Source organism: Leptopilina heterotoma, unplaced genomic scaffold, assembly GCF_015476425.1.
Source record: "Leptopilina heterotoma isolate Lh14 unplaced genomic scaffold, ASM1547642v1 Lhet_39, whole genome shotgun sequence".
Lineage (NCBI taxonomy): Eukaryota > Metazoa > Arthropoda > Insecta > Hymenoptera > Figitidae > Leptopilina > Leptopilina heterotoma.
This window is the reverse complement of record NW_025111058.1, coordinates 818,615-844,016: the sequence shown is the minus strand read 5'-3', so window position 1 is coordinate 844,016 and position 25,402 is coordinate 818,615. Positions and strand designations below refer to the sequence as shown.

The 25,402-nt window shown below is 21.8% G+C and overlaps 1 protein-coding gene across 6 annotated transcripts in view; it reads right to left on the bottom strand.

Annotated features, from left to right (window-relative positions):
* Positions 1-424: 424 nt before the first annotated feature.
* LOC122506012 (trace amine-associated receptor 1) overlaps positions 425-25,402 on the bottom strand; it is a gene marked incomplete at its 3' end in the record, with an annotated part of 90,741 nt that continues 65,763 nt past the window's right edge. For all 6 annotated transcript variants that reach the window (XM_043617967.1, XM_043617965.1, XM_043617966.1 and 3 more), the window contains 5 exon segments: positions 425-572; positions 1,065-1,219; positions 7,497-7,613; positions 21,211-21,336; positions 23,138-23,734. In XM_043617967.1, the coding sequence (XP_043473902.1) occupies positions 425-572; positions 1,065-1,219; positions 7,497-7,613; positions 21,211-21,336; positions 23,138-23,356 (765 nt within the window).

The window sequence follows — 25,402 nt, the reverse complement described above, 5'->3', positions numbered from 1 at the left end:
CAAAGATATTTGTTTATATTTTATTAAAAATGTATTCAAAAATTAGTTATTGCAAAATTTAAAAACTAAAATTTTACATTTAGAATCGATTTACTTAATTATTTTTTTTCGTAGTTTCAGCAAAATTATTATAGTAAAATATTCATTTGAAGTTAAGAAATAATTAATTTTTGTTCATTTGAACGTTTAGTAGTGATTCGTTGTCGTTAGATTGTTAGTCACATAAAGTTTACTTTATGTGACATATATTTATATTTTATATAATATTAAAAATTTATAATTTTAAATTTTGTATAGATAATAATTTTGTAACGAAAAAAAAAGTTTGATTACTTTGGATATAGAGGGAAATTTAAGATGTTTATTAGTCGCCAGGCTTAATTAAAAACCAATATTATAAATGACATAATATAATAAAACTCACCCTCTCGATGTTACCACCGCCGACAACTTCCGGCGTGTTGACACAAACTACCCTCTTTAATCGCAGTTTGTTGACGTGAAAGGCAGAACCGTAACAGTACATGAGCACCATCGTCGTAGGAAAATAGAAGCAACAGCAAGCGAGAATCCTAAAAGTAATTTCAAATTAATAAATTTATATATATGTTTCATAGTTTTCAAATATTCAAAGCTCTGTCATTTATAGAGCTTTACTCTGTTTTAAAACTATAATTATTGCTCTCGATGGCAAAACTTTGCAAAGCTTGCAAAGTTAAATTAAAATTAAAATAGGAAAACTTGTAAAACTTGTAAAATTCAAGAGAAAATATGGAACAGATTCGCAATTTTTGATTTTAACTTTCAGCTTTTAGGTACAATATCTCTCTCTCTTTTTCTATCTGAATATTGGCGTGCTAGCAAAAATACTACGCCAGTACTTGTTTACAAAATTTACTTACTAAAAATTTTTACTAATTCAAATTCAGATAGAATCATCATAATTATTGTAGTTTAGATATTTTCAGTAAAAAAATTACAAAAAAACGATTAGTCATAGTTTTTAGTGCAAAAATCATAGACTTGGAGTCCTGATATTATTCATAGACAATGAATCCTAATACCTAAGCGAGGCTCTAGAAAAGAATGGATCGCAGGCGAGAAGGCCAGTCGCGTTGAAATAATAGCCGCCCTTGGGGAGAACGAGAACTCCAAAAATTGCCACGCTTGCTATCCAAGTAGTTGACATCACAGCCACACAACCCTGCCGCATGTAATACTATACGAACATAAACAAAAACAAATTCAAAAATATTTACTTTCACAAAAATAGATTTCACCAAATTGTATAAAAAAGATTTTTTAAAATTTTTAATCAAAGAAATTTTCCCTTTTTTTATTTTAATTACAAAACATTTAAAAATGAACTAAGAAATTTCCATTTAATTAATTTCATATAATTAAAATCTTTTTATTTTTAATTAGAAATAATGGATTTGCAATTTCTTAAATTAAACAACTTGGAAACAAAAAAATTTCCAATTAATTTCCAAGCATGCAAAGAAATATTGAAAATTGCAATATTTATAGTTGCGAAGGAAATATAAATGATAGAATTTTATTCTTAAAAGCAACCGTTGATCAACTGAATAACATAAAACAAAGCGCAAAATGAAGTTAGAATTGTGTAATGGCTGCAGAAAAATGGGCGTTCTTTAATTTCGTGGTTGAAAAATAAAATTACAGAATGAATGGAAGACACGACGACTTTCATAGCCACGCGAAATTATTGTTTTTTGCTTTGCTTTTAAACTCTCAGTTTTTACCTTTTTTTTCTTTTTTTCTTTTTCTTTTTTTTTTTGAACTGTCACCCAGTTAGCCAATCACAATTGTATCAAAGCCATAGCATTAAATTACAGTGTGGTACTCTTTCCATGAATAGAGTTATATTGAGCATGTTTTTTTATTTACTTTTACTCACGATTTTTAATCAAATTTTACCAAATAAAATGGAGTAAATAAACTTAGAATCGATATAATATACAGTTGGAAAAAATGTATTTATGAAATAATCTTTTAATAATAATCTTTCTTTTTGTATAGTTTTCGGTTCTTTTAAATTTTAGGTTATTTTGATTATTTTAAGTTTTCAGTTATTTGGGTTATTTTAGACAAAGTTTGTTTCAAGTTAAATAAATATTTACTTGAGTTAGGTAAACTTGAATTAAACAGTTGAATAAATTTTGCTTTCGGAAAAAGAATTCGGTAATTTGGTTGATTCAACTAAAATTTGATTATTTCAAGTAAATCTTTTCTGAATTTATTGGAAAAAGTAAGTTCTAAATAAATAGTCGAATAGTAAATAAAATTTTTACTAAGTGAGTAGAAAAATTTTAGTAAAATATTCCATTAAAATAGAAGAATAATTCATTGAATTGAAAAATATTAATATAAATAAAGAAAAATTAAGTAATTAAAGTAGGAAATAATTCATTATAGTGAAAATTAAGTAATTAAAATAGAAAAACAATTCATTGAAATAGAAATAATAAAATAAAAAAAAGAAAATTCAGAAAAATTATATAATTAAAGTGAAAAATAATTCATTGCAATAAAAAATAATTCTTTAAAATAGAAAAATAATAATTTACAATAAAAAATAATTCTTAAAAATAAAAATTAATAAACTAAAATAGAAAAATAAATTGAAGAATGAAAATGAAGAAGAAATAAATAATTAAAATAAAAAAAAATCCATTAAAATAAAAAACTAATTAATTACAATAGAAAAATAAATTAAAGAAAGAGAATTAAGAAAAATTAAATAATTAAAACAAAAAAAAAATTTAATTACAATAAAAAATAATCCATTAAAACAGAAAAATAATAAATTACAGTAAAAAATAATTAATTAAAATGAAAAAGCAAAAACTAATTGATGTCAAAGGTAAAGAAATACGTGTACGTTCTAGAGGAAAAAATTTTCAATTAGGAAATTTTTATCTTCCTGCATTTAGATAATTGTTTTTTAATTAAACTTAATTAGAAAAATTTAACGAGTTTCAATTGTTTAAAGCTATAAAGTTGACGTATAATAATTTAATGTTTAAAATGTTTAAAAAATTTTAGTGTTCAAAATGTTAACAAAAGCTTCAATGTTTAAAATGTTAACAAAATTTTTAATGTTTAAAATATTTGGAAAAATTGTAATCTTCAAATATTGTTTGATGTTTCAAATGTTTGAATAGAGTTCTTGTGCTTTGATAAATGTTTCCCATTGGAATTTTTTTTTTTTTTTGATAAATTTTTTTTCAAATAGAAAAGCTCACTATAATGACCTCTCTGCATTATCTGAGATGTAAGAGTTTTCATTCTCCTAGCTCTTGTAAAGTTGACTTTAGAAAGATGAATAAGGTGTTCATTTTAATCTATTATCCTATCGTGTAACGTAAAATGATTAATGTCCATTTATTCGCCGACTGAAATTGGCTGAAACTTTTCATAAAAAAAAAAGATGTCACATTACCAGTGTTACATATAAAATGAAAATATGGTGTTCAATATTATAAAAAAAAATAATTTCCAATATTGCTAATGGATTATTTTATTATTTTTATAATAAAATAAAATTTTTTTTACTATTAATTCAATATTTGTTATAAAAACGAAATTTTTAATATTACTAATGGATTATATTTTGTTATTTTATAAAATTAAATTCTGCTTATAATTAATTTGAATATTATTATCATAAAAAAATATAATTTCCAATATTGATAATGAATTATTTTATTAATTATATAATTTTATAATTATTTGATTAATTTTACGTAAATAAATTTAATGATATTGTTATAATAAAAAATATCCAATATTGCTGATAGATTATTTTCTTCTTTAGAAGAAAATAATTTTAATTCTTGAGAAGTAGATAAAATAATTATCTTTTCAGTTTTTAATTATTAAAAATACTGTCTCAAAGTAGCAAATATTATGAACTTGATGATAAATCTTACAAAACAAGAGAATCTAGACTTTTTGCTTATTTTATAAAATACTATAAGAATATTTATTACTACTTCTGTTGCTAAGAAAGACAAGATTTATTATGATTAACTTACATGGCAAAAAGACAAGCCAACAATTAAATAATTAGAAAAGTTTCACTATTAAAAGTTAAACAAACTTAAAATACTAAAATTAAAAACTTTAAACTTTTAATTAATTAAATAATTAATTGATTAATTAATTAATTAATTTTCTTTTAAAGTTTATAAATTTTATTACTTAGAAATTTTTTTAATTCTCAATTATGACACAATTAAATTAATTTTACTTTTAATTTTAATTTACTTTTAATTTTACTTTCTGCGTTTTATGAGTGACATGCGTGTTTTTTATTTTGTATAGAAAATTATTTTCAACTTCACACTTAAAATGGAGATAAAATGCTCGTCAGCCACTTGCACTTTAAACGAATAATAATTTGAAAATGAAACTTGTTTAAAATACACATATTGTATTTAACATACATGTATTTTAATAGCTTTCTGTTACTGACAGACGTGAAATTTCTATAAATATATTTTCAAAATCAAAATAATAAATATTTCAAAAATTACGATTTGAAAATTTGTGAAAATCAATTATTTCTTAAAATTGCAACTTGCAACTTTTTGCAAAAATTCAATTATTTCAAAACTTTCAATTTGAAACCAAAAATTCAATTGTTTCTTAAAATCTAAACTAAAACTATTTCAAAAATTCAATTATTTAAAAAATTTTTAAAATTACGATTTAAAAATTTCTGAAAATCAATTATTTATTAAAATTACAACTGCAACTCTTTCAAAAATTCAATTCTTTCAAAAGTTTCAATTTAAAACCTGAAATTCAATTATTTGTAAAAATTTCAACTGAAACTATTCCAAAAATTCAATTATTAAAAAAATTTAAAAAATTACGATTTGAAAATTTGTGAAAATCAATTATTTATTAAAATTAGAACTGCAACTCTGCTTTCAAAAACTAAGTCATTTCAAAAATTTCAATTTGAAACCTGAAATTCAATTATTTGTAAAAATTTCAACTGAAACTATTCCAAAAATTTAATTATTTTAAAAACATTAAAAATTACAATTTGAAAATTTCTGAAAATTAATTACTTATTAAAATTACAACTTCAACTCTTTCAAAAATTCAATTATTTCAAAAATTTCAATTTTAAACCTATTGAAGTTCAATTATTTATAAAACTTTTAATTCTAAAATTTCAAAATGTTAATTATTCAAAAAATCTTAATTTGAAACCTTGAAATTCAATAATTTATAAAAATTATAATTGAAACTAATTTAAATGAAAATTATAAATTCAAAAATTCAATTTTTTAAAATAACTTCCATTTGAAACCTTATGAAATTTGATTATTTAAAAAATTTCAATTTAAAACCTTGTAAAGTTCAATTATTTATAAAAAAAACATAAAATTCATTGATTTATAAAAATTGCAACAAAAACTCATCCAAAATTTAAATTATTTTAAAAATTTCAATTTAAAATTTTCTGAAGTTCAATTATTTATAAAAATTTCGAATCGAAACCTTGTGAAATTCAATTATTTGTAAAAAAAAATTGCAACTGTAACATTTCCAAAAATTTAATTATTTCAAAAATCTAAGTTTGAAACCTGAAATTCAATTATTTATAAAAATTACAACTAAAACTCTTTAAAAAATTCAATTATTTTAAAAATTAAAAAAAAATTATTATAAAAAAATTATTTTATAAATAAAACTTTTAATTCTAAACCTTCTAAAATTGAATTATTTCAAAAATGTTAATTTGAAAAAAAAAATTTAAAAATATTTTCAAAATGAAAAAATACAGTCGTTTAACAATATTTTTTTAATGTTTTAAATTTTTAACTTTTACTCAGTAACCAAACATAAATAATTCAAATTTAAGAAATTTACATTTAAAAATTTGTAATTAAAAATTAATTTTCCTAAAATTTTTAACGTTTAACTGAACAAAACATTTTTTACATTTAAATATTTTTAAAAATTATTATACTGAAATTATGTACCTTAAATTTTTAAGGTTCAAACGATCGAAAAATATTTATTTCTACTTAAAATTTTAATTTTATTAAATAAAATTGTGTCACGTATGAAAAAAGTAAATAATAAATTTCCTTACTGCTTGATTTCAAATTTTATTTTTAATTTAAATTTTCAAATGAAGAGTAATTTTTGAAAAACATTTTTGCAAACAAATTTCGTTTACTTGATCGTTTAGAACCTCATGGTCCATCTAAGATGAAAAATTTTGTAAATTAAACATTTACTTAGATAAAAATTAATTTTTTAATATTTCTCAGGAAATAACTTTTGTTTTTGTAAAATACAAATTAAAAAGGAGAAACTAAAAATTTTGTCGCGTCCTCTGAACGTACGAAACTTAAATAATATAAAAATGGCAAATTATAATAATAAGTAAAAATTATTAAAAAAAAAAAAAATGAAATGAAAATAGTTTCTAACACAAAATTAATTTGTTTTTTGTCTGTAATAATATTTGTGAAAATACGTGTCACAAGTAAAAACTAATCTGCCGAGACAAGAGAAAGCCCGAAATCAAGCGATTAGTTGGCACTGAATTCAGTTTGGAAATGCAGTAAAACCGTAAACTCTAGTCATAAAATATGTGGTGCTGCCAAGTGTTTTAATATATGTGGATAAAGGAATCTCAAAATGAATAAAATCATTGTAACAAAAATATATTATACACAAGGCAAAGCGCACAAAAAAAACAATAAAACAAACATTTTTTACACAGAAAAAAACTAGGACATTTCTTTCTGTCGAATGATTAATTTAAATTTTATTTTCAATCTTAATCTTAAATTTACTTTTAGTTTTGATTTAATTTTAATTTTAACTTAAATTTAGTTTAAATTTTTAAGTTTAACTTTAATTTCAACTTTAATTTTTAATTAAAATTTTAACTTTAATTTCAACTTTAATTTTAACTTAACTTTAATTTTAACTTTAATTTCAACTTTAATTTCAACTTTGATTTTAACTTAACTTTAATTTTAACTTTAATTTCAACTTTAATTTTAACTTTAATTTTTATTTCAATCTTAAATTTGGAACCTTCAAGATAATTTAAAACTTTCTTTTTCACTTTGTTTTTTGTTTTAATAAATTCTTTTTTTTAAATATAATGCATTTTATTTGAACAAAAGAAGCGCTTGAACAAAAGAAATCATACACGTATGAGTCAGCGTTCTTTTATTGAAGAAGATTAAATCTATATTCATACTAGGAGAAACTATAGTATATAGAGTGCACAACGGTTTAAGTTCAATTCCAATCACCGTACTTTTTTCCCAAGTGTAAATTTCTTCCTTCATTTTGATTTTCAATTCTAATATTAATTTCTTTTTCTCGTTTTTATTGTGTATTAAAAAATTTGGAAAATAACCAAAGTAATTTTCAACCTTGCGATGCAAAATGAATTATTAATATTTTACGATAGAATTAAAACTCACCTTTCTTGTGGAATGTCTATGATAACGATGAGGATGTAACATGCAGATGTAACGATCTATCGCCATGCAAACCAGAATTACAGCACTTTGTTGAGTGAGAGCCCCTCTGAGCAGCGCCTGAAACATTTATTACCAATTGTTCATTTAAAAGCTTTTGGAATATTATTATTAGTTATAATAAATTATTTATTTTATGAAACAATTATTTTAAAACTAGCAAAATTTCAATGCCCTCTGTTTTTATGATTATTAAAACAACAGAGCATGACATACAATTTAAAATTTCAAGCGAAACAGAATTCGTCAATTATAAGTTATAATTTATAAATAATATTTACTCTACAATTTTGATTCATTTATGTGTTTATTCTTTATAATTTTTTTCTTTACTTTTTACTGTGTATAGAATCTATGCTTAATTATTTGAATTGATTCTTACACATCAGAACATTCTTCATTGTGTTGTTTTAACGATTGCTAATTGCTAAAACAAAAGTTGAAAATATTTTGTCTGACTAAAAATAAATTTTACTATTGAAACATTAGGCAAATTGCAGTAGTAAACAAACTTGCAAAAAAAGTTAAAAAATTGTCTTACTACATATTACGTTTACTGCTCATTCGATAGTTATGAAATTAAATTCATTTTTCTGACCAAACTTGGTTTTTACTACTTATTTTAATGTGAATAAGATTTTAGCTTTGTCTGGCCAAACTTGGGTTTTACTACTTATCTCTAAGTAAATAAGATTTTAGCTTTGTCTGACCAAACTTGGTTTTGACTACTTATATCAATAATATATAAAATATTTTATCTTTGTCTGACCAAACTTGGGTTTTACTACTTATTTTAATGTAAATAAGATTTTAGCTTTGTCTGACCAAACTTGGGTTTTACTACTTATCTCTAAGTAAATAAGATTTTAGCTTTGTCTGACCAAACTTGGTTTTTACTACTTATATCTATGTAAATAAGATTTTAGCTTTGTCTGACCAAACTTGTTCTTTACCACTTATCTCTAAATAAGATTTTAGGAAATTTGTCTGACCAAACTTGGGTTTTACTACTTAACTCATAATAAATAATATTCTAGTAAATTTGTCTGAACCAACTTGTTTTTTTACTACTTATTTCTAAATTAATGAGATTTTTCAAATATGTCTGACTAAACTTGGTTTTTTATACTTTTCTTACAATGAAAAAGATTTAAGCAAATTTGTTTCAAAAAGTAAATACTTCCAAAAATACAATTTGAAAATTTGTGAAATTAAATTATTTATTAAAATTACAACTGCAACTCTTTAAAAAATTCAATTATTTTAAAAATTTCAATTTGAAACCTTTTTTGCAGTTCAATTATTTGTAAAACTTTTAATTGTAATATTTCAAAAATCTTAACTTGAAAATTTGAAATTCAATTATTTATAAAAATTATAACTGAAACTGTTTCAAAAATTCCATTTAAAAAAAAAATTTGAATTTGAAACCTTCTACAATGTTTTATTTATAAAAATTTCATTTTAAAACCTAAAATTAAATTATTTGTAAAAATTTCAACTGAAACTATTCCATAAATTCAATTATTTTTAAAATTATAATTTGAAACCTAAAATTCGTTTCTTTATAAAAATTGCAATGGAAACTCATTTAAAAATCCAATTATTTACAAAAATTTCAATTCGAAACCCTGTGAAATTCAATTATTTGTAAAAATTACAACTGCAACTGTTCAAAAACTTTAATTATTTTAAAAATCTTAATTTAAATTTTAAAATTAAATTATTTATCAAAAATTATAACTAAAACGGTTTCAAAATTCAATTTAAAAAAAAAAAACTTTCACTTTGAAAAGTTTTGAAATTTTATTATTTATAAAAATTGTTATATTAAACGTTCTAAAATTCAATTATTTTTAAAATATTAATTTATAAGCTTTAGAAATGTATGTATTGTTTAAAATTGTTTCTGTAACTGATAAGAAAATTCAATTACCAACTTAAAAAATACTTTTAAAACCAAAAAATAAATATTTCAAAAATTACAATTTGAACTGAAATTTGATCATTTCTTTAAATTACAACTGCAATTCTTTGAAAAATTCAATTTTTTTAAACATTTCAATTGGAAACCTAAAATTGAATTATATGTAAAATTTGCAACTACTTATTATACTAATAATATTTACTACTTATTTCTAAATAAATAAGATTTTAGCTTTGTCTGACCAAAATTGGTTTTTCTACTTTTCTTACAATAAAAAAGATTTAAGCAAATTTGGCTGGCCAAACTTGGTTTTTACTACTTATTTCTAAATAAATAAGATTTTAGCTTTGTCTGACCAAACTTGTTCTTTACTACTTATCTCTAAATAAGATTTTAGTAAATTTGTCTGTCCAAACTTGTTCTTTACTACTTATTTATAAATAAATAAGATTTTAGCAAATTTGGCTGGCCAAACTTGGTTTTTACTACTTATTTCTAAATAAATAAGATTTTAGCAAATTTGTCTGACCAAACTTGATTTTTACTATTTTTTTCACAATAATAAATATTTAAGCAAATTTGTCTCACCAAACTTGTTTTTTACTACTTACCTCTAAATAAATAAGATTTTAGCTTTGTCTGACCAAACCTGGTTTTTACTACTTTTCTCATAATAAATAAGATTTTAGTATATTTGTCTGACTTAAAACATCTTTTACCACTGAAACTTGAACTACTGATTCGAAAGTTATGAGATAAAATAAAGTCTGACAAAAAATTGTACTTTACTACTTGTTTTTAAATAAGCCAGAAAGATTAACAAATTTATCTGACTAAAAATATTTTCTTGGGATTGAAATTTGGAAATATCTCATTTTTAATTAAATTTATTCTTCTTGTGTTTTTTTGAGAAGAAAAAAGTTCCATTCGCTACTAAAACACAAATATAAATCATTTAGACTGATTGAATATGAATCTTACTACTAAAATACAAATACAAATCGCAAAATGAAAAAGAATTATTTGACTACAAATAACTTTTACTACTGATTCGAAAGTATTGAAAAAAATATATTTGCATGACCAAAATTGTTCTTTACTACTTATTTCTAAAGAAATGTGATTTTAGCAAATTTGTCTGACTAAAAAATTTTATACTACTGAAATCTACATTGCCCTTTAAATTAATTTCTTTTTTTTTTTGCATTCGCGACTGAAACACAAGTTAAAAGTTATTAATATAAATTTTTATTGACTAAAAATAAATTTTCAAAAAATATTTCATTTAATCATTGATATTATATATATAAATTGTTGTAATCATGTAGAAATTTGCTAAAAACTAAAACAATTGTCGTTTGCTTTGGAATAAATATAAAAAAAAAATGTGTGACTGCAAATTAATTTTTCTACTGATTCGATAGTTATGAGAATCAGTACATTAGTCTGACCAAAATTAATTTTTACTACTTGTTTAAAAATAAATAGGAAGATTAACAAATTTATCTAACTAAAAATATCTTCTTCTACTGAATTTTAACTGGAAAGAATTTTCTTAAAATAAAATATTATTAAATTAGAAAACTGCTAATGAAAAGTAAGAAAGTGAATAGTTTTTGTAAGGAATCGATTGGATTTGATTGAAAAAAAAAACGGAAAAAAAAGCGAAGTGATTGCAGCATTGGTGAAGAGGCGAGAATTCTCAAGACACGTTGGTTAGTTGAAAGTGTATTGGGATATGTTACACGTCTTGGATTGAATCGAATGATACGTGTGAGGGAATGGTAGACAATCGAATCCTTCACTGCCGAGTTATTCAATACAGTGCTTTCGAATTCGAAACCTGGATTAAGGTAACATTTAGGTAGCTTCACCAGGCAAATCCAATGGCTCGCGCAAATCGATCAATCCAGTAATGAAGTAGGGATTTGAAACTAACCGTCCGTACTCCATACGATTTAGAACTTGCCTGATCTGACCCTGATTTACTTCACAAACCAAACATATATTTACACCATTTCCCTTTCAAATCTCACATATGTTTGTATGTATGTAATTGGAGAAATTAATCTTTAACGCTATTTAATTATTTTTGTAACTGTAAATCTGATTTAATTAATTATTAATTCATTTCAATTAATTAATTAATTAAATGATTATTAATTAATTATTAACTAATTTCAATTAATTAATTAAATAATTATTAATTAATTTGATTTAACTAATTTCAATTAATTAATTAAATAATTATTAATTAATTATTAACTAATTTCAATTAATTAATTAAATAATTATTAATTAATTTGATTTAACTAATTACTAATTACAGTACGGAAATTCATACGGAGTTAATTAATTATTATTAATTAATTTAATTTAATTATTTAACATGTGAACACTTTTCAATACCTCATAGTTTACTGGTAAGAACAAAATAATTCTTATTGGAATTTTTGTGTAATATGATTGATTCTCTTCGAAATTTCATTAAAACAGATAATTTTTCTCTGTATTTTTCTTGCTAATGTTCAATTTCATGCTGGAAAAAAATACTGCAAGAAAAATAAATTAAATAAAAATACATTATATGTTACCACGCTTCTGCTCTTTACGAAATTCCCTGACTTTTCCAGGTTTTTCAGGTTGAAAAACGAAATTTTCTTGGTTTTTAAAACGAAAATTATTCGAAAACATCCAATAACTTCATTTTCAAATAAATATTTAATCATTATTTTTTATAGAAATTAAGATATTCAAAAATTTTAAATTCAATAACATATAACAATTATTTTCATTATTATGATTATTCATTTCTAGAATTTTCAACTAAAATTCTTCTTTGAGTCAATTTTTTTTTTTAATAATTTTTGAAAAAGTTCTTTGTGAATTTTCAAATCTTTTGTTGACAATTTAATTTTATGAAATTTCGATTATTCTAACACTCTTCAATTAAATATAATAGAAATTAAAAACTTCAAAAAATTTAAAAAAATTCTATTAAACTTTTTGAGAAAAATTAATTCTACAGAATTCTTAATTAAAAGTATGAAAAGTTCAAATTTTCAAAGATTTTAATTTGAAATTCATTTTTAAATCAATATTTATTAGAAAATTCTACGAGAATTCAATTATTTAACTACAAAAATAAATATTTTATTAAACAATTGCATATTTATTAAAATTAAAATTTCATAAAGAGTTTTATCAGCAAATTCTTAAATAATTGTAATTCTCTTGACAAATTTAAATAAAATTTTTAAGAATAATTTCATTTTTCGAGAAATTTGATGAAAATTGTATTAAAAATAATTGAAATCCTGCCAAGAATTTTATTAAAATTTTTGAAAATAATTGAATTTTGGAGAACAATTTTACTATTTAAATTTATAAAGATAATTGAAATTTTGATGAGAATTTTTGTAAATTTTTGAACATAATTGAATTTCTGCGAAGAATTTTATCAAAATTATTTTGAAAAAAATTGAATTGTTACGCAAAGAATTGCATTAAAATTTTTGAATATAATTTTGTTTTATTATTTATGAAAATAATTGAATAATATATGAAAATAATTTGTAAATAATTGAATTCCTGTGAAATTTTTATTATTTGTGAAAATAATTAAATGTTTGCGTAGAATTTTATTAAAATTTTTCTTAAATAATTGAATTCTTTAAGGAATTTTTATTAAAGTATAGTAGATATTAAAAATAATTGAATTAAGAAAATTTTTTGAAAATAATTAAAATTTTGACAAGAATTTTATTAAAATTTTTGAAAATAATTAAAATTTTGCCAAGAATTTTATGAAAATTTTTGAAAATAATTGAATTTCTGAGAGGAATTTTACTATACTTTTGAAAATAATTGAATTTCCGCAATCATTTGTAATTCTTTCAAAATTCAATTTGTTTTAGAGTTTTTAACTAAAATTCTTCTATAAATCCATTATTTTTAATAATCAATTAAATATATATTAACAAAAACTAATTTCAGAAGAATTTTACTTTTTAAAATTTTTTTTTAAATCCAACTTTTTTAATATTTCTAATTAAATTCATTTAAAATTGAAAATTGACAAAATTTCAAATCAAAATCTTTTGAAGTTCATCCACTTATGGAAATGTTAAACACAATTCTTATATTTTCGTATTCATTTAGAAACAAGTAGTAAGAGATAATTTTAGTCAGACAAAATTGAACATATTGATTTTCATAACTTTCGAATTAGTAGTAAAAGCAATCTGTAGTCAGACAATTCTTTTACATTCATTTCAAATTTTTCGAAGAATTGAATAAAAATTGTAATGAAAATAATTACATTTTTTCAAACAATTTTATCAAAATTTTTAAAAATAATTAATTTTTTTTAAATTTAATTCAATTTTTTTTTTAAATTAAATTCTTTATAATTGAATTCCTATGCAAAATTTTCTTATTTGTGAAAATAATTGAATACTTACGGAGAATTTAATTAAAATTTTTGAAAATAATTGATGACTTTTCATCATTTTATTAGTAAATTTATACGAGTGTTATAAAAGAATGCGAGTTAAAATAAATTGATTTCGAAGTAAAATTTCAATTTGATGAACAGTTTGATTCTCTGAACAATTTGAAAAAAACAATTAACAGCATTTTAAATTTTCAAAGAGAGAAAAAAAAGAGAAAGAGAGAGAAATTAATTAGTATTCATTTGGAAAATAATAGAACGTACTTTAGAAAAGAACACTTGAAATTTGATGAGAAATTGATTAAGAATTGATTAAGAATTGATTGAGGAAAGAAAAAAAAAAGTTGAGGAATAAAATAATGAATGATAAAAATAGGAGCCCTATCAATTTGGAATTATAAAGTGTTTCAGGTTCATCAACGGGAGAAAGGTGAGGTGAAGGTCTTCAACAAACAAATAAGGCCAGATTTGTACCCCAGTCCTTTTGAGATTATCAGCGCTTTTTTTCTTGGCATTTTGCCAACGGTCACCATAGTAACCGCCTCTTAACTGCTCTCATGTATCTTTATGGATGCAACTAACATTACGATTTTGTGCCATCTGCCACAATGAATTTTACTATAGGCACCCTTTTTCTCAGCCCTCAAATTAAATACTCCGCACACACACACACACACTCACAAATACACAGATGACGAGTAATGTATAGAATCGAGAACGGGGTTAAAAGAAAATGGCAAAAAATATTATTATATATGCATATACTGTAAAAATATTTAGTGCCAAAAGTGCAGTTAAAAAACAAACAGGAACAAATGTAAAAAAAAATACAAAATGGAGAACGAGATTTATATTTTTTTAAAAAGTTAGTTTTCTTTCTAACTTTTTTATTAGTGGTTTCTTTTATTATAGGGAAAAGTGAAACAATAAATCGGGTAACAAAATAGTATATTGTGCAACAAGTACAGAAAGAAGCTGTTTTCCGACGAGTGCAAAGTTTGCTGTCCCGAGCGAAGCGAGGGCAGCAATTTGCACGAAGTCGGAAAATCTTCTTTCGTACGTGTTGCACACAGTACTTTGTGCAACACCTTTTGGTTTTGATAAAAAAAGCTGTTTAAAAAAAGCTAGTTGACGCCAACATACGTACTGTTTAGCAGGGTTTGAAACGTATGTTACCGCACGTAATATACGTGGTTTTCTACGCGTATATTACTGTAAAAAACAGGTATTCTACAATAGAAAACAAATACCTATGTATATCACCAAAAAAACCCAAAAGTTTAAGAACTTTGCCGCACTAGTGCAGCAAAGTGAGCACTTTGCCGCACTAGTGCAGCAAAATAAGCACTTTGCCGCACTAGTGCAGCAAAGTAAGCTCTTTGCCGCACTAGTGCAGCAAAGTACTGTTTTGCGCCTACTTTACAGGCATGCAAAGTATTACTTTCCTTACAGGTGTTGCACAAAGTAATTTTCTTTACAAAGAATCGAATGAAGAAATTAATTTTCCTGACTTTTTTCCCATTTTCCATGAAAAATTTTAATTTTCTTTCTTTCTTTCTTATCCTGGAAAAAACATCAATTCTAAACTTTTCTAAAATTCATTATTTTCCAAATTTTTAGTTAGAATTCTTAAAAAATACGACTATGTTTCAAAATAATTGTAAGAAATAAAATTCTTTGAAATATAACATATTTATTTCAATTAATTTTGACAAAAAATTCCAATTAGTTGGAAATTTAATTTATATCTTTGAATTTTTGTAGAAATTTAAACTATTTTAAAAAAATTGTAATTACAATTTTACAAAAGAAGAATTTTTTCTCATAATTTCTCAATATTATTCAAAACTAAAATAATTTTTATCAAATAAATAATTAAATAGTTATTTTTATTTATTTTTCCACAAGACTTAAAATTTTGGAATAATTTTAATCTGTAAAAGCTCTTTGAAATTTAACTATTTGTAAAAATTACAACTGTAAGTAATTCTTTCAAAATTCAATGTTCTTTTTTTTTAAATGTTAAAAGAAAAATTATTCAAAATTTTAATATTTTTTTAGAAAAATATTAAATTAATAAATTTGTAAAGTATGTATTTAAATATTATTATAGTTTTACAACAATTGCAATTTTCAAAGATTTCCATTTAAAATTCTTTTGAAATTTAATTATTTCTAAAAAAAAATTCATACAATAACGCTTGTATTATTCAATTATTTTGTAAAATTTTAACTAAAATTCATTTTTAAATCAATTTTTATCCGAAAATTCTATGAGAATTCAATTTTTTTAAATAGAAAAATAAATAATTCATAGAAAAATTGATTATTTTCTGATATTAAAATTTTAGAAAGAATTTTATCAAAATTTTTCAAAAGTAATTGATTTTTTTGGAAAAATGTTACTAATAATTTTGCTAATATAATACTAATAATTTTACTTTTTATGAGAATAATTAAATTCTTGCAACAAATTTTATAATAAATTTTTTGAAATCATTGAACTTTTGCGAAGAACGTAATTAAAATTTTTGATAATTTATAATTATATTTATAGTTTTTGTTATTATATTTATAATATGATTATAATAATTATAATAAATAATTCTAATAATCTATATTAATAATCGTTGTATTCCGGTAATCTGTTCGCAGTTTGAAGTTAGTTGTTGTTTGCTCTTGTTATTTCCTAACTTTTTTTTATAATTTTTCTTTTCAAATATTTTCAATTTTAAAATTTTAAAATCAATGTATTAAAAATCATTGCATTCTTGCAAAAGAATGTTGTCAAAAAAATTTTTTAAATAATGGAGTTTCTTTAATAATTTTAATTGAAAATTTTGAAAGTTATTTAATTTTATGAACAATTTCTTTCAAGTTTTTAAAATAATTGTGTTTCTTAATATAATTAAACATTAAAAATTAAACATTATTGAATTTTATTAAAATTTTTTAATAATAATTAAATTGTTCTTTAAATTTTATTGACATTTTTTTAGAATAATTTAATTAATTCAAGGAATTTTATTAAAATATAGAAAATAATTAAATTTTTTCAAAGAATAGATACTTTTGAAGATTTTTATTAGAGTTTTTGTAAATAATTAAATTCTTTTGAAGAATTTCTTTGTGTTTTTATTAATAATGCAGTTTTTTGAATTTTTTTTTTTTTGAATTTTTTATTTTTAATTTAATTTTTAATTTTTTTTATTTAATTAAAATTTTTTTTTTTTAATTTAAAATTTAATTTTAATTGAAAAGTTTGAAAATAATTGAATTAAACAAAAAATTTTTTCAACTTTTTAAAATAATTTTCAAAATAATTTTCAAAATAATTTTTACGATGAATTTTACTTCGAAAGGATTTGTGGACAAGAATTTATTTCAAATTTTTGAAAATAATTAAAATTCTGTAAAAAATATTCAATTAGGTATTTATGAAAAAAATTGAATTCTTGACAAGAATTTTGTTTCAAATTTTTGAAAATAATTAAAATCCTCCGAAAAATTTAATCATTTATGAAAACCATTTGAATTCTTGACTAGAATTTGTTTCAAAATTTTTTAATATAATTGAAATCTATTGAAAAACTTTATTATTTATTATAAAATAATTGAAATCTTGCAAATATTTTTATTAAAATTTTTGAAAAATCATGCAATTGTTTCAAAGAAAATTTAAATTCCTTGTAAGGAATTTAGTTAGAATTGTACTGAAAATAATTGAATTTTTGCAAAAAACTTTATTATTTCATAAAAATAACTGAATTCTTCCGAAGAATATTATTATTCATGAAAATAAATGAATTTTTAAAATTTTAATTATGAAATTAAATTCAAAAGTTTATATTTGAAAATAAAAATTTTTGTAATTTTCATAATAATAATAATAATAATAATAATAATAATAATAATAATAATAATAATAATAATAATAATAATAATAATAATAATAAATTGAATCCTAAATAATGTTATAAAATTATTATCGGATTGGACGTAAAACTAACAAATATTTAAATAATAAATTTTTTAATGATTATAATAAACTTTAGAGTTTATTATTTTGTTTAATTAAAACATGTGACATTCACCTCGGGGCGAAGGTATTTAATTCGAAAACAAATTGATAACTTGTTCGCTATTTGAATAATTCTGGAGAGAAAATGAAATTGAAATTAATTATATTCCAATTGGTCCATAAAGTCCTCGTTTTCTATGTATATAGTATATATAGGTGTGTCTGTTCTTTTTTGCGTGATTTATCTTTGCCAGATTCGTGTGAGATCGGGATCGAGCCTCTCTCTTGGTGGAGAGCACTTGCTAGGAGGAAATTGCCGTCAGGAACTCGAGCTACTTCCGGCACTCGTTCCACGAGTTGGTAGGGCGTTATCAGGTTCCTGGCGATAATCTTGGCGACTCCGGAGCCAGGAACAGTGATTTGTGGTCGCGTATTTCTTGATTTCCAAGTACCTACCATCCATGCCTATTACGGTCTTACTCATTTGTCTCCTAGAAATTAGTATGTCTCCTCTCCTAATAATTCAAGGCGTATAGACCAATTTCATAGCTTACTTTATTTTATATATGTGTGTTTCATCACTTTTGAGATTATTTTCTGATTTATATTTATTGTAACGCAGATTTTATATTGATATTTATGCCCAAGTTTCGTGTTCTTATCTACTAAAAACCTACTGTTTACTACTTTTTTTTACGATGTCATATTATTTGGATTCTTTTATTAGATAATTTTGACATCAAATTCTATTTTTTCTGTCTAATCGAGAATTTTTTTGTTTCAAGATAGTTAAATTCACCTAAAAGTTAAGAAAAAAATAATTAAATCTACTAATAGATAAAATTAAAAGAATCATTCTCAAAGATTTTAATAAATTTTAAGAAAACAAAGAACATAATAAAATTAAATAATTAAAAAAAAAATTATTGTTAGAATTCAATTAGTTTTGTGTACAATAATGAATTTCTTCGTTGAAATTAAATTATTTTCATTATTTGCCATTTTAATAACATTTTTCAAAGCAATTCAATTATTTTTAAAAAGTTCGAATAATATTTTTTCTTAAAAATTCAATTATTTTCGTAAATGACAAAATTTTTACTAAAATTTAATTATTTAAAATCATAATTTTCGAAGTAAAAATTTAAAAAGAAATCAATTTTCAAATAGATACAATTATTTAAAGTTCTTTCATAAAATTCTTTTTGAAACAAATCAATAACTTTGAAAGCTTTAATAAAATTTTTTATTAAATTATTAGAAAAAATGTAAACATTTTCATTAAAAACAAAATTTATCACAAAAATTCATAATTTCAGAAATTCAGAATCAAATAAGAATTTTATAAACATTGTTTTAAATCAATAATTTTTTCGAAATATTATGAAAATTTTATTTTAAATAATTGAATTCTTGTGGAAAACATTATATGTAAAAATAATGGAATTTTTCGATTAATTAATGTATGAAAAATAATTGAAATTCTTCGATGAGTTTTATTACTTTTTATGAAAATAATTGAATTTTGCAAAGAATTTTATTAAAATGCCTTAAATAATTGAATATTCAAGAATAATTTCGTTATGTATCTACATAATTGAATTCTTCAGAGAAATTATTCATGTAAATAATTGAATTCTTGGGAAGAAGTTTATTAAAATCAAAAAGAATAAGTGAATTATTTCAAAAAAATTTAATTAAAATTATATTTAAAATAATTAATTTCTTTCGAAAAATTTTGAAAATAATTGAATTCCTGTGAAGAATTCTAATATTTATCTAAATAATTTAATTCTTCCAAACAATTTTAATAAAACATATTTCAAATAATTGATTCTTTCGAGGAATTGAAATTAAATTTGTAATAATAATTAAATTTTTGGAGAAATTGATATAAAATTGTATTAAAAATAATTGAAATCCTACGATGAATTTTATTATCTATAAAAATAATTGAATAGTTGCTAGGAATGTTATTAAAAATTTCAAAAATAATTAAACTCCTGAGAAAAATTTTATTAAATATGAAGATAATTGAATTATTGCGAAAAAATTTATTAAAACATTTTAAAAAAATTGAATTTCTGTGAAAAATTTTGTTATTTTTAAAAATAATTGAATTCTTTATAAGAATTTTATAAACGTTGTTTTAAATAATTAATTATTTCGAAATATAATAAATATTATTAAATTTTTGTTTTAAATAATTGAATTCGTGGGAAGAATTTTATTAAAATCTAAAAGAATAATTGAATTATTTCAAAAAATTTAATTAAAATTGTATTTAAAATAATTGATTTCTTTCGAACAATTTTATTAAAATACTTGAAAATAATTGAATTCCTGTGAATAATTCTAATACTTTTGTAAATAATTGAGTTCTTCCAAAGAATATAAAGAAAACAATTTTGTTTTTAAATAATTGATTTTTTCGAGTAATTGAAATTAAATTTTTAAGAATAATAACATTTTTTTAGAAATTCCTGTAAAATTGTATTAAAAATAATTGAAATTCTGCGATGAATTTTATTTATAAAAATAATTGAATTATTGCGAAAAATATTATTAAATTGTTTAAAAATAATTGAATTCCTGAGAAGAATTTTATTATTTATGAAAATAATTGAATTCTTGCTTAGAATTTTAACAAAAATTTTTTAAAAAAATTTAATTTTCCTGAAAAATGTTATTATTAGTGAAAGTATTTAAAATATTGTAAAGAATTATATAAAAATTTTGGTAAATAAATGAATTTTTCTAAATTTTTTTGAAAATGCTATTCTAAAATCTAAATTAATTGAATTTCTGTGAAGATTTTTATTATTTATGAAAATAATTGAATTTTGGATGAATTTTATAATTTTTTTTTTAATAATTGAATTCTTTTGCAAAATTTTATGAAAATATTATAGATATTGAAAATAATTGAATATCGAATATTTTTTGAAAATAATGTAATCGTCTTAATTGAATTTGATAATTAAGTCGGAGAGAAAAATATTTTTTTCTACGTAAAAGCATTAAAAGTCGAGATGAAAATAAGAGGAAAAAAATTAATGGTGAATGATGAGATTTGAGTAATGTTTCGTATATAGGAGAGAGTGAGCTTGATTTTAATTCGCTTTACAACACAGGATGATGTGTGTTTTGTGTAATATTTAAATTTCAAAAAGTGACGTTGGGTGGTTGTCAAGTAACTATACACGCTCGAATTTTATATTCATGAAACTTTTTCGCAGTTGCAGTAAAAAATTACCTGAATTTGACAAACGACTTCACCGTAAGGCCAGCAACCATATATAGCCGGAAGGAAGCCGAATGGAGTCACCAGAAGTCCAATGGCAAGATCGTTACTCGCGAGACTAGTTAACAGATATCTTGGCTGAAAGGAACAATACATATTTTTCATTATATTTACATATATGCGCACACATGGAGGGTTGAATTTCAACTCTCGTTTTTATTTTCCTTCGCCATCGAAACAATTTAAAAAAAATTTAATTATTCATGAAAAAAAATTGAATTTCTTTAAAAAAATGTTATTATTTATGAAAATAATTATATTACGATTTTCAAAAATTTCAAACTCAAACCTTTTTGAAATTCAATAACTTATAAAAATATTACATAAAGATAATTTACATGTTGACGAAAAATTTAAAAAAATTTTGGAAATAATTGAATTTTGGAGAAGAATTTTCTTATTTATTAAAATAATTACATTTTTGAGTATAGATTTTTAATAACATTTTTGAAAATAATTAAATTTTTCAGAAGAATTTTTCTATTTACGAAAATAATTAAATTTTTACAAAGAAAGTTATTAAAATTTTTGAAAATAATTGAATTTCTACGAAGAAATTTGTTATTTATGAAAATTTTGAATTTTGCCAAAAAAATTATCATAATTTTTAGAAATAATTGAATTTTGCCAAGAAAATGATTAGAATTTTCAAAAATAATTGAATTTTTACAGAGAATTTTTCTATTTTTGAAAATAATTAAGTTTTTGCGGAGATTTTTAAAAACATTTTTGAACATAATTCAATTTTTAAGATGAATTTTTCTATCTATGAAAATAATTGAATTTTGACAAGAATATTATTAGAATTCTTGTAAATAATTGAATTTTGACAAGAAAACTATTAGAATTTTTAAAAAAAATTAAGTTTTTGACAAGAAAATTATTAGAATTTTTGTAAATAATTGAATTTTGTCAAGAAAACTATTAGAATTTTCGAAAATAATTAAGTTTTTGAGTATTGATTTTTAATAACATTTTTGAAAATAATTCAATTTTTAAGAAGAATTTTTCTTTTTATGAAAATAATTGAATTTAGCCAATAAAATTATTAGAATATACTTTCGGCAAAAGAAATACGTATTTTTTTTCTTATATTTATAGACTGCTAAAAATGCTAAAAAAAAAGTGCTCTGAATGTAGTTTCAAAGTCAAAAGGTCTCTATCAAAAAGAAAAAAAGAATATATAAAAAAAAACTATCTTTGAAATTTACAAAAGGAAAATGTGTAAAAATCGTTAATAAATCAAAAAATTAGGAAAAAAATATTAAAAAATACCAATTTTCAATAAATTTGGGGTATTTAACTATTGCTATACTGTATAGTAACGATTGCTATACTGCATAGTAACTATTGTCATACCGTATAGTAATGATTGTCATACTGTATAGCAACGATTGCTATACTGTATAGTAATGATTGCCATAGTGTATAGCAATCATTGACATACTGTATAGTAACGATTGCTATATTAGATAGTAATGATTGCCATACTGTATAGTAATGATTGACATACTGTATAGTAACGATTGCTATACAGTATAGTAATGATTGCCATACAGTATGGCAATGATTGCTATACAGTATGACAATCGTTACTGTACAGTATAGCAATGATTCCTATACTGTATAGCAATCGTTACTACACAGTATGGCAATCATTACAAAACAGTATATCAATTGTTACTATACAGTAGGGCAATCGTTACTATACAGTATAGCAATCGTTAAATACCCCAAATTTATTGAAAATTTGTATCTTTTAATATTTTTTTCCTAATTTTTTGATTTATTAACGATTTTCACACATTTTCCTTTTGCGTAGCAACTTTGTAAATAAATAAGTTAATAAAAAAAATAAAAGAATCGAAAATTACTTTACCTGAGCGTGAATGTATTTATTATAGCGACGACTGTTGATGACACAAATGACGACAAGGTTGGCGAATAGAATTCCAATGCTAAGAAGAAGAATCAAGGCCGCGCGAATTAGCTCTCCAGGTCCTGGACCAGTCCAGGACATCTGGGAGGAACCGGGCCGCCAACAACTGCTGTTGCTGAGTGCCGGCGCCACCAAGATTGTCTGCTTGTGTTCGAACATTCTCTCTCTCTCTCCCTCTCTCTCTCTCTCTCTCTCGATTATTCTTCCAGATAAGTCATCCAAACGATTCGCTAAGAGAGCTTAAACGCGCGAGACTCTCTATCCTTCTTAATAAAAATTCTCTTCCGCTGGTAGCAAGGTACATTCATGTTCTCCTTCTTTTTTTTTGCTCTAGTGGGATGCTTCTTTAAAGGCCCCTAGAGCACCCCCTTTTTTTCAGGGATCTTCAATTTCTAGATTTATCAGCTTCGTCTCTCCTCACTTATTGTCTTCAGTCTAAATATTCCTTTGCAAAACTTTTTGCACAATTCTTCACCCTCATTGAACATTCTGTATATCAAATGATTGCTTTTATACAGAGTTGAGCAGAATCAATGTCTGAAAAAACAAAATTTATTTATGTAGAAAAACTAAATTTTATATTTATATAAAAATCTTTTTATTTATTTATCAATATTTATTTTTATTTTTCGTTTCAGAGACGTTTTCTGTCAACAGTAAAGTTTGTTCTTTTAATAATTGAGAGACATAAGTTTCAAAAGACTTTTCTTAGGTTCCAAGAGGAAATAATTTTAAATAAATACTAGGAGGAAAATCCGCTTACAATGAAAGGATTCTTTTAAAGTTAAATAGATTGTTTCTTCACTCTATTGAGTAAAAAATGGACTTTTAATTTTTAAAAGGGGGATTCAGTTAAAAAAAAAGAAAAAAAAATACTTTTTGCAACTGAAACAGAAGTTTCAATAACAAAATAAATTTTTCCTACTGAAATGCAAATAGAAATTGCAATAAATTTAAATGAATTGTCTGACCAAAATGTTCTTTACTACTTATTTCTAAATAAAATTACGATTTTAGCAAAATTTGTCTGACAAAAATATTTTTTACTACTGAAATCTATATTCCATTATTATTTAATTTATTTTCTTTCAAACTCCTAACTAAAACATAAGTTGAAAGCATTTTGTTTGACTAAAAATAAATTAAATAAATTTTAAAAGAAATACAAATAAAATCCCAATAAATATAAAAAAAATAATTGTCTGACCACAAATTACTTTTAATACTGAGTCAAAAGTAATGAGATTAATTATACATATGTGTCTGACCAAATTTGTTCTTTACTGATTTTTCTAAATTAATATGATTTTAACAAATTTTGTCTGACTGAGAATATATTTCACTACTTATGTGATAAAATAAGTAATAAAACAAATTTTTAGTCAGACATATAATGAAAAATAGGTTTGAAATTTGAAATTAAGTAGTACAACATCGTTTTAGTCAGACAGTACGATTAAATTTTTATAATTTTATTATTAGCAGAATTGTCTGACCAAACTTGTTCTTTACTACTTGTCTCTGAATAAGACTTTAGCCAATTTGTCTGACCAAACTTGTTTTTAACTACTTATATCTAAAGAAATATGAAAAAAAGTCTATTTTTTAAATAAGTAAAATATTTTCAAGTAAGAAATAAATCCTTTTCCATGGTCTACAATTTTTTTTTAATTTTGAATCAAAATTTGCGTCCAAACACTCCTTTAGTTTTAAAATTCCATGATTTTTACTAAACCTAAAGTAAAAATTAGTAGAAATTTACTTCGGACTAGGTAAAATTTTCTCTAAATTATTAAAATTTATTATTAAAAATTATTTCCAGAATAAATTTTACTACTTTCAAAGAAAATTTCTTTTGTAAAAATCAAAAAAAATCTACCTCAGAAGTAGTCAAATTTACTCTGTACATAATAATTTTTAATTACAAATTGTACGAAGCTAAAAATTATCTTAGACTTAAATTAAAAAAATTACAGGTATTTCTTCCAAAAATTAATCTTAAATTCTTTAATATTCATTCTGTTTTAAATTTTTAATTGTGTAGCAAATAATAAATCAAGGGGAATACTGAGAGACAGCAGTAATGATAGATAATTAAATCTGGTTTTTATTTTTCAAACACAAGGGACGACTTACTCAGACAATTGTAATTAAATTCTTTATGTAAGTTCATTTAGATATTTTAAAAAGAGCAGGCTTCACAAA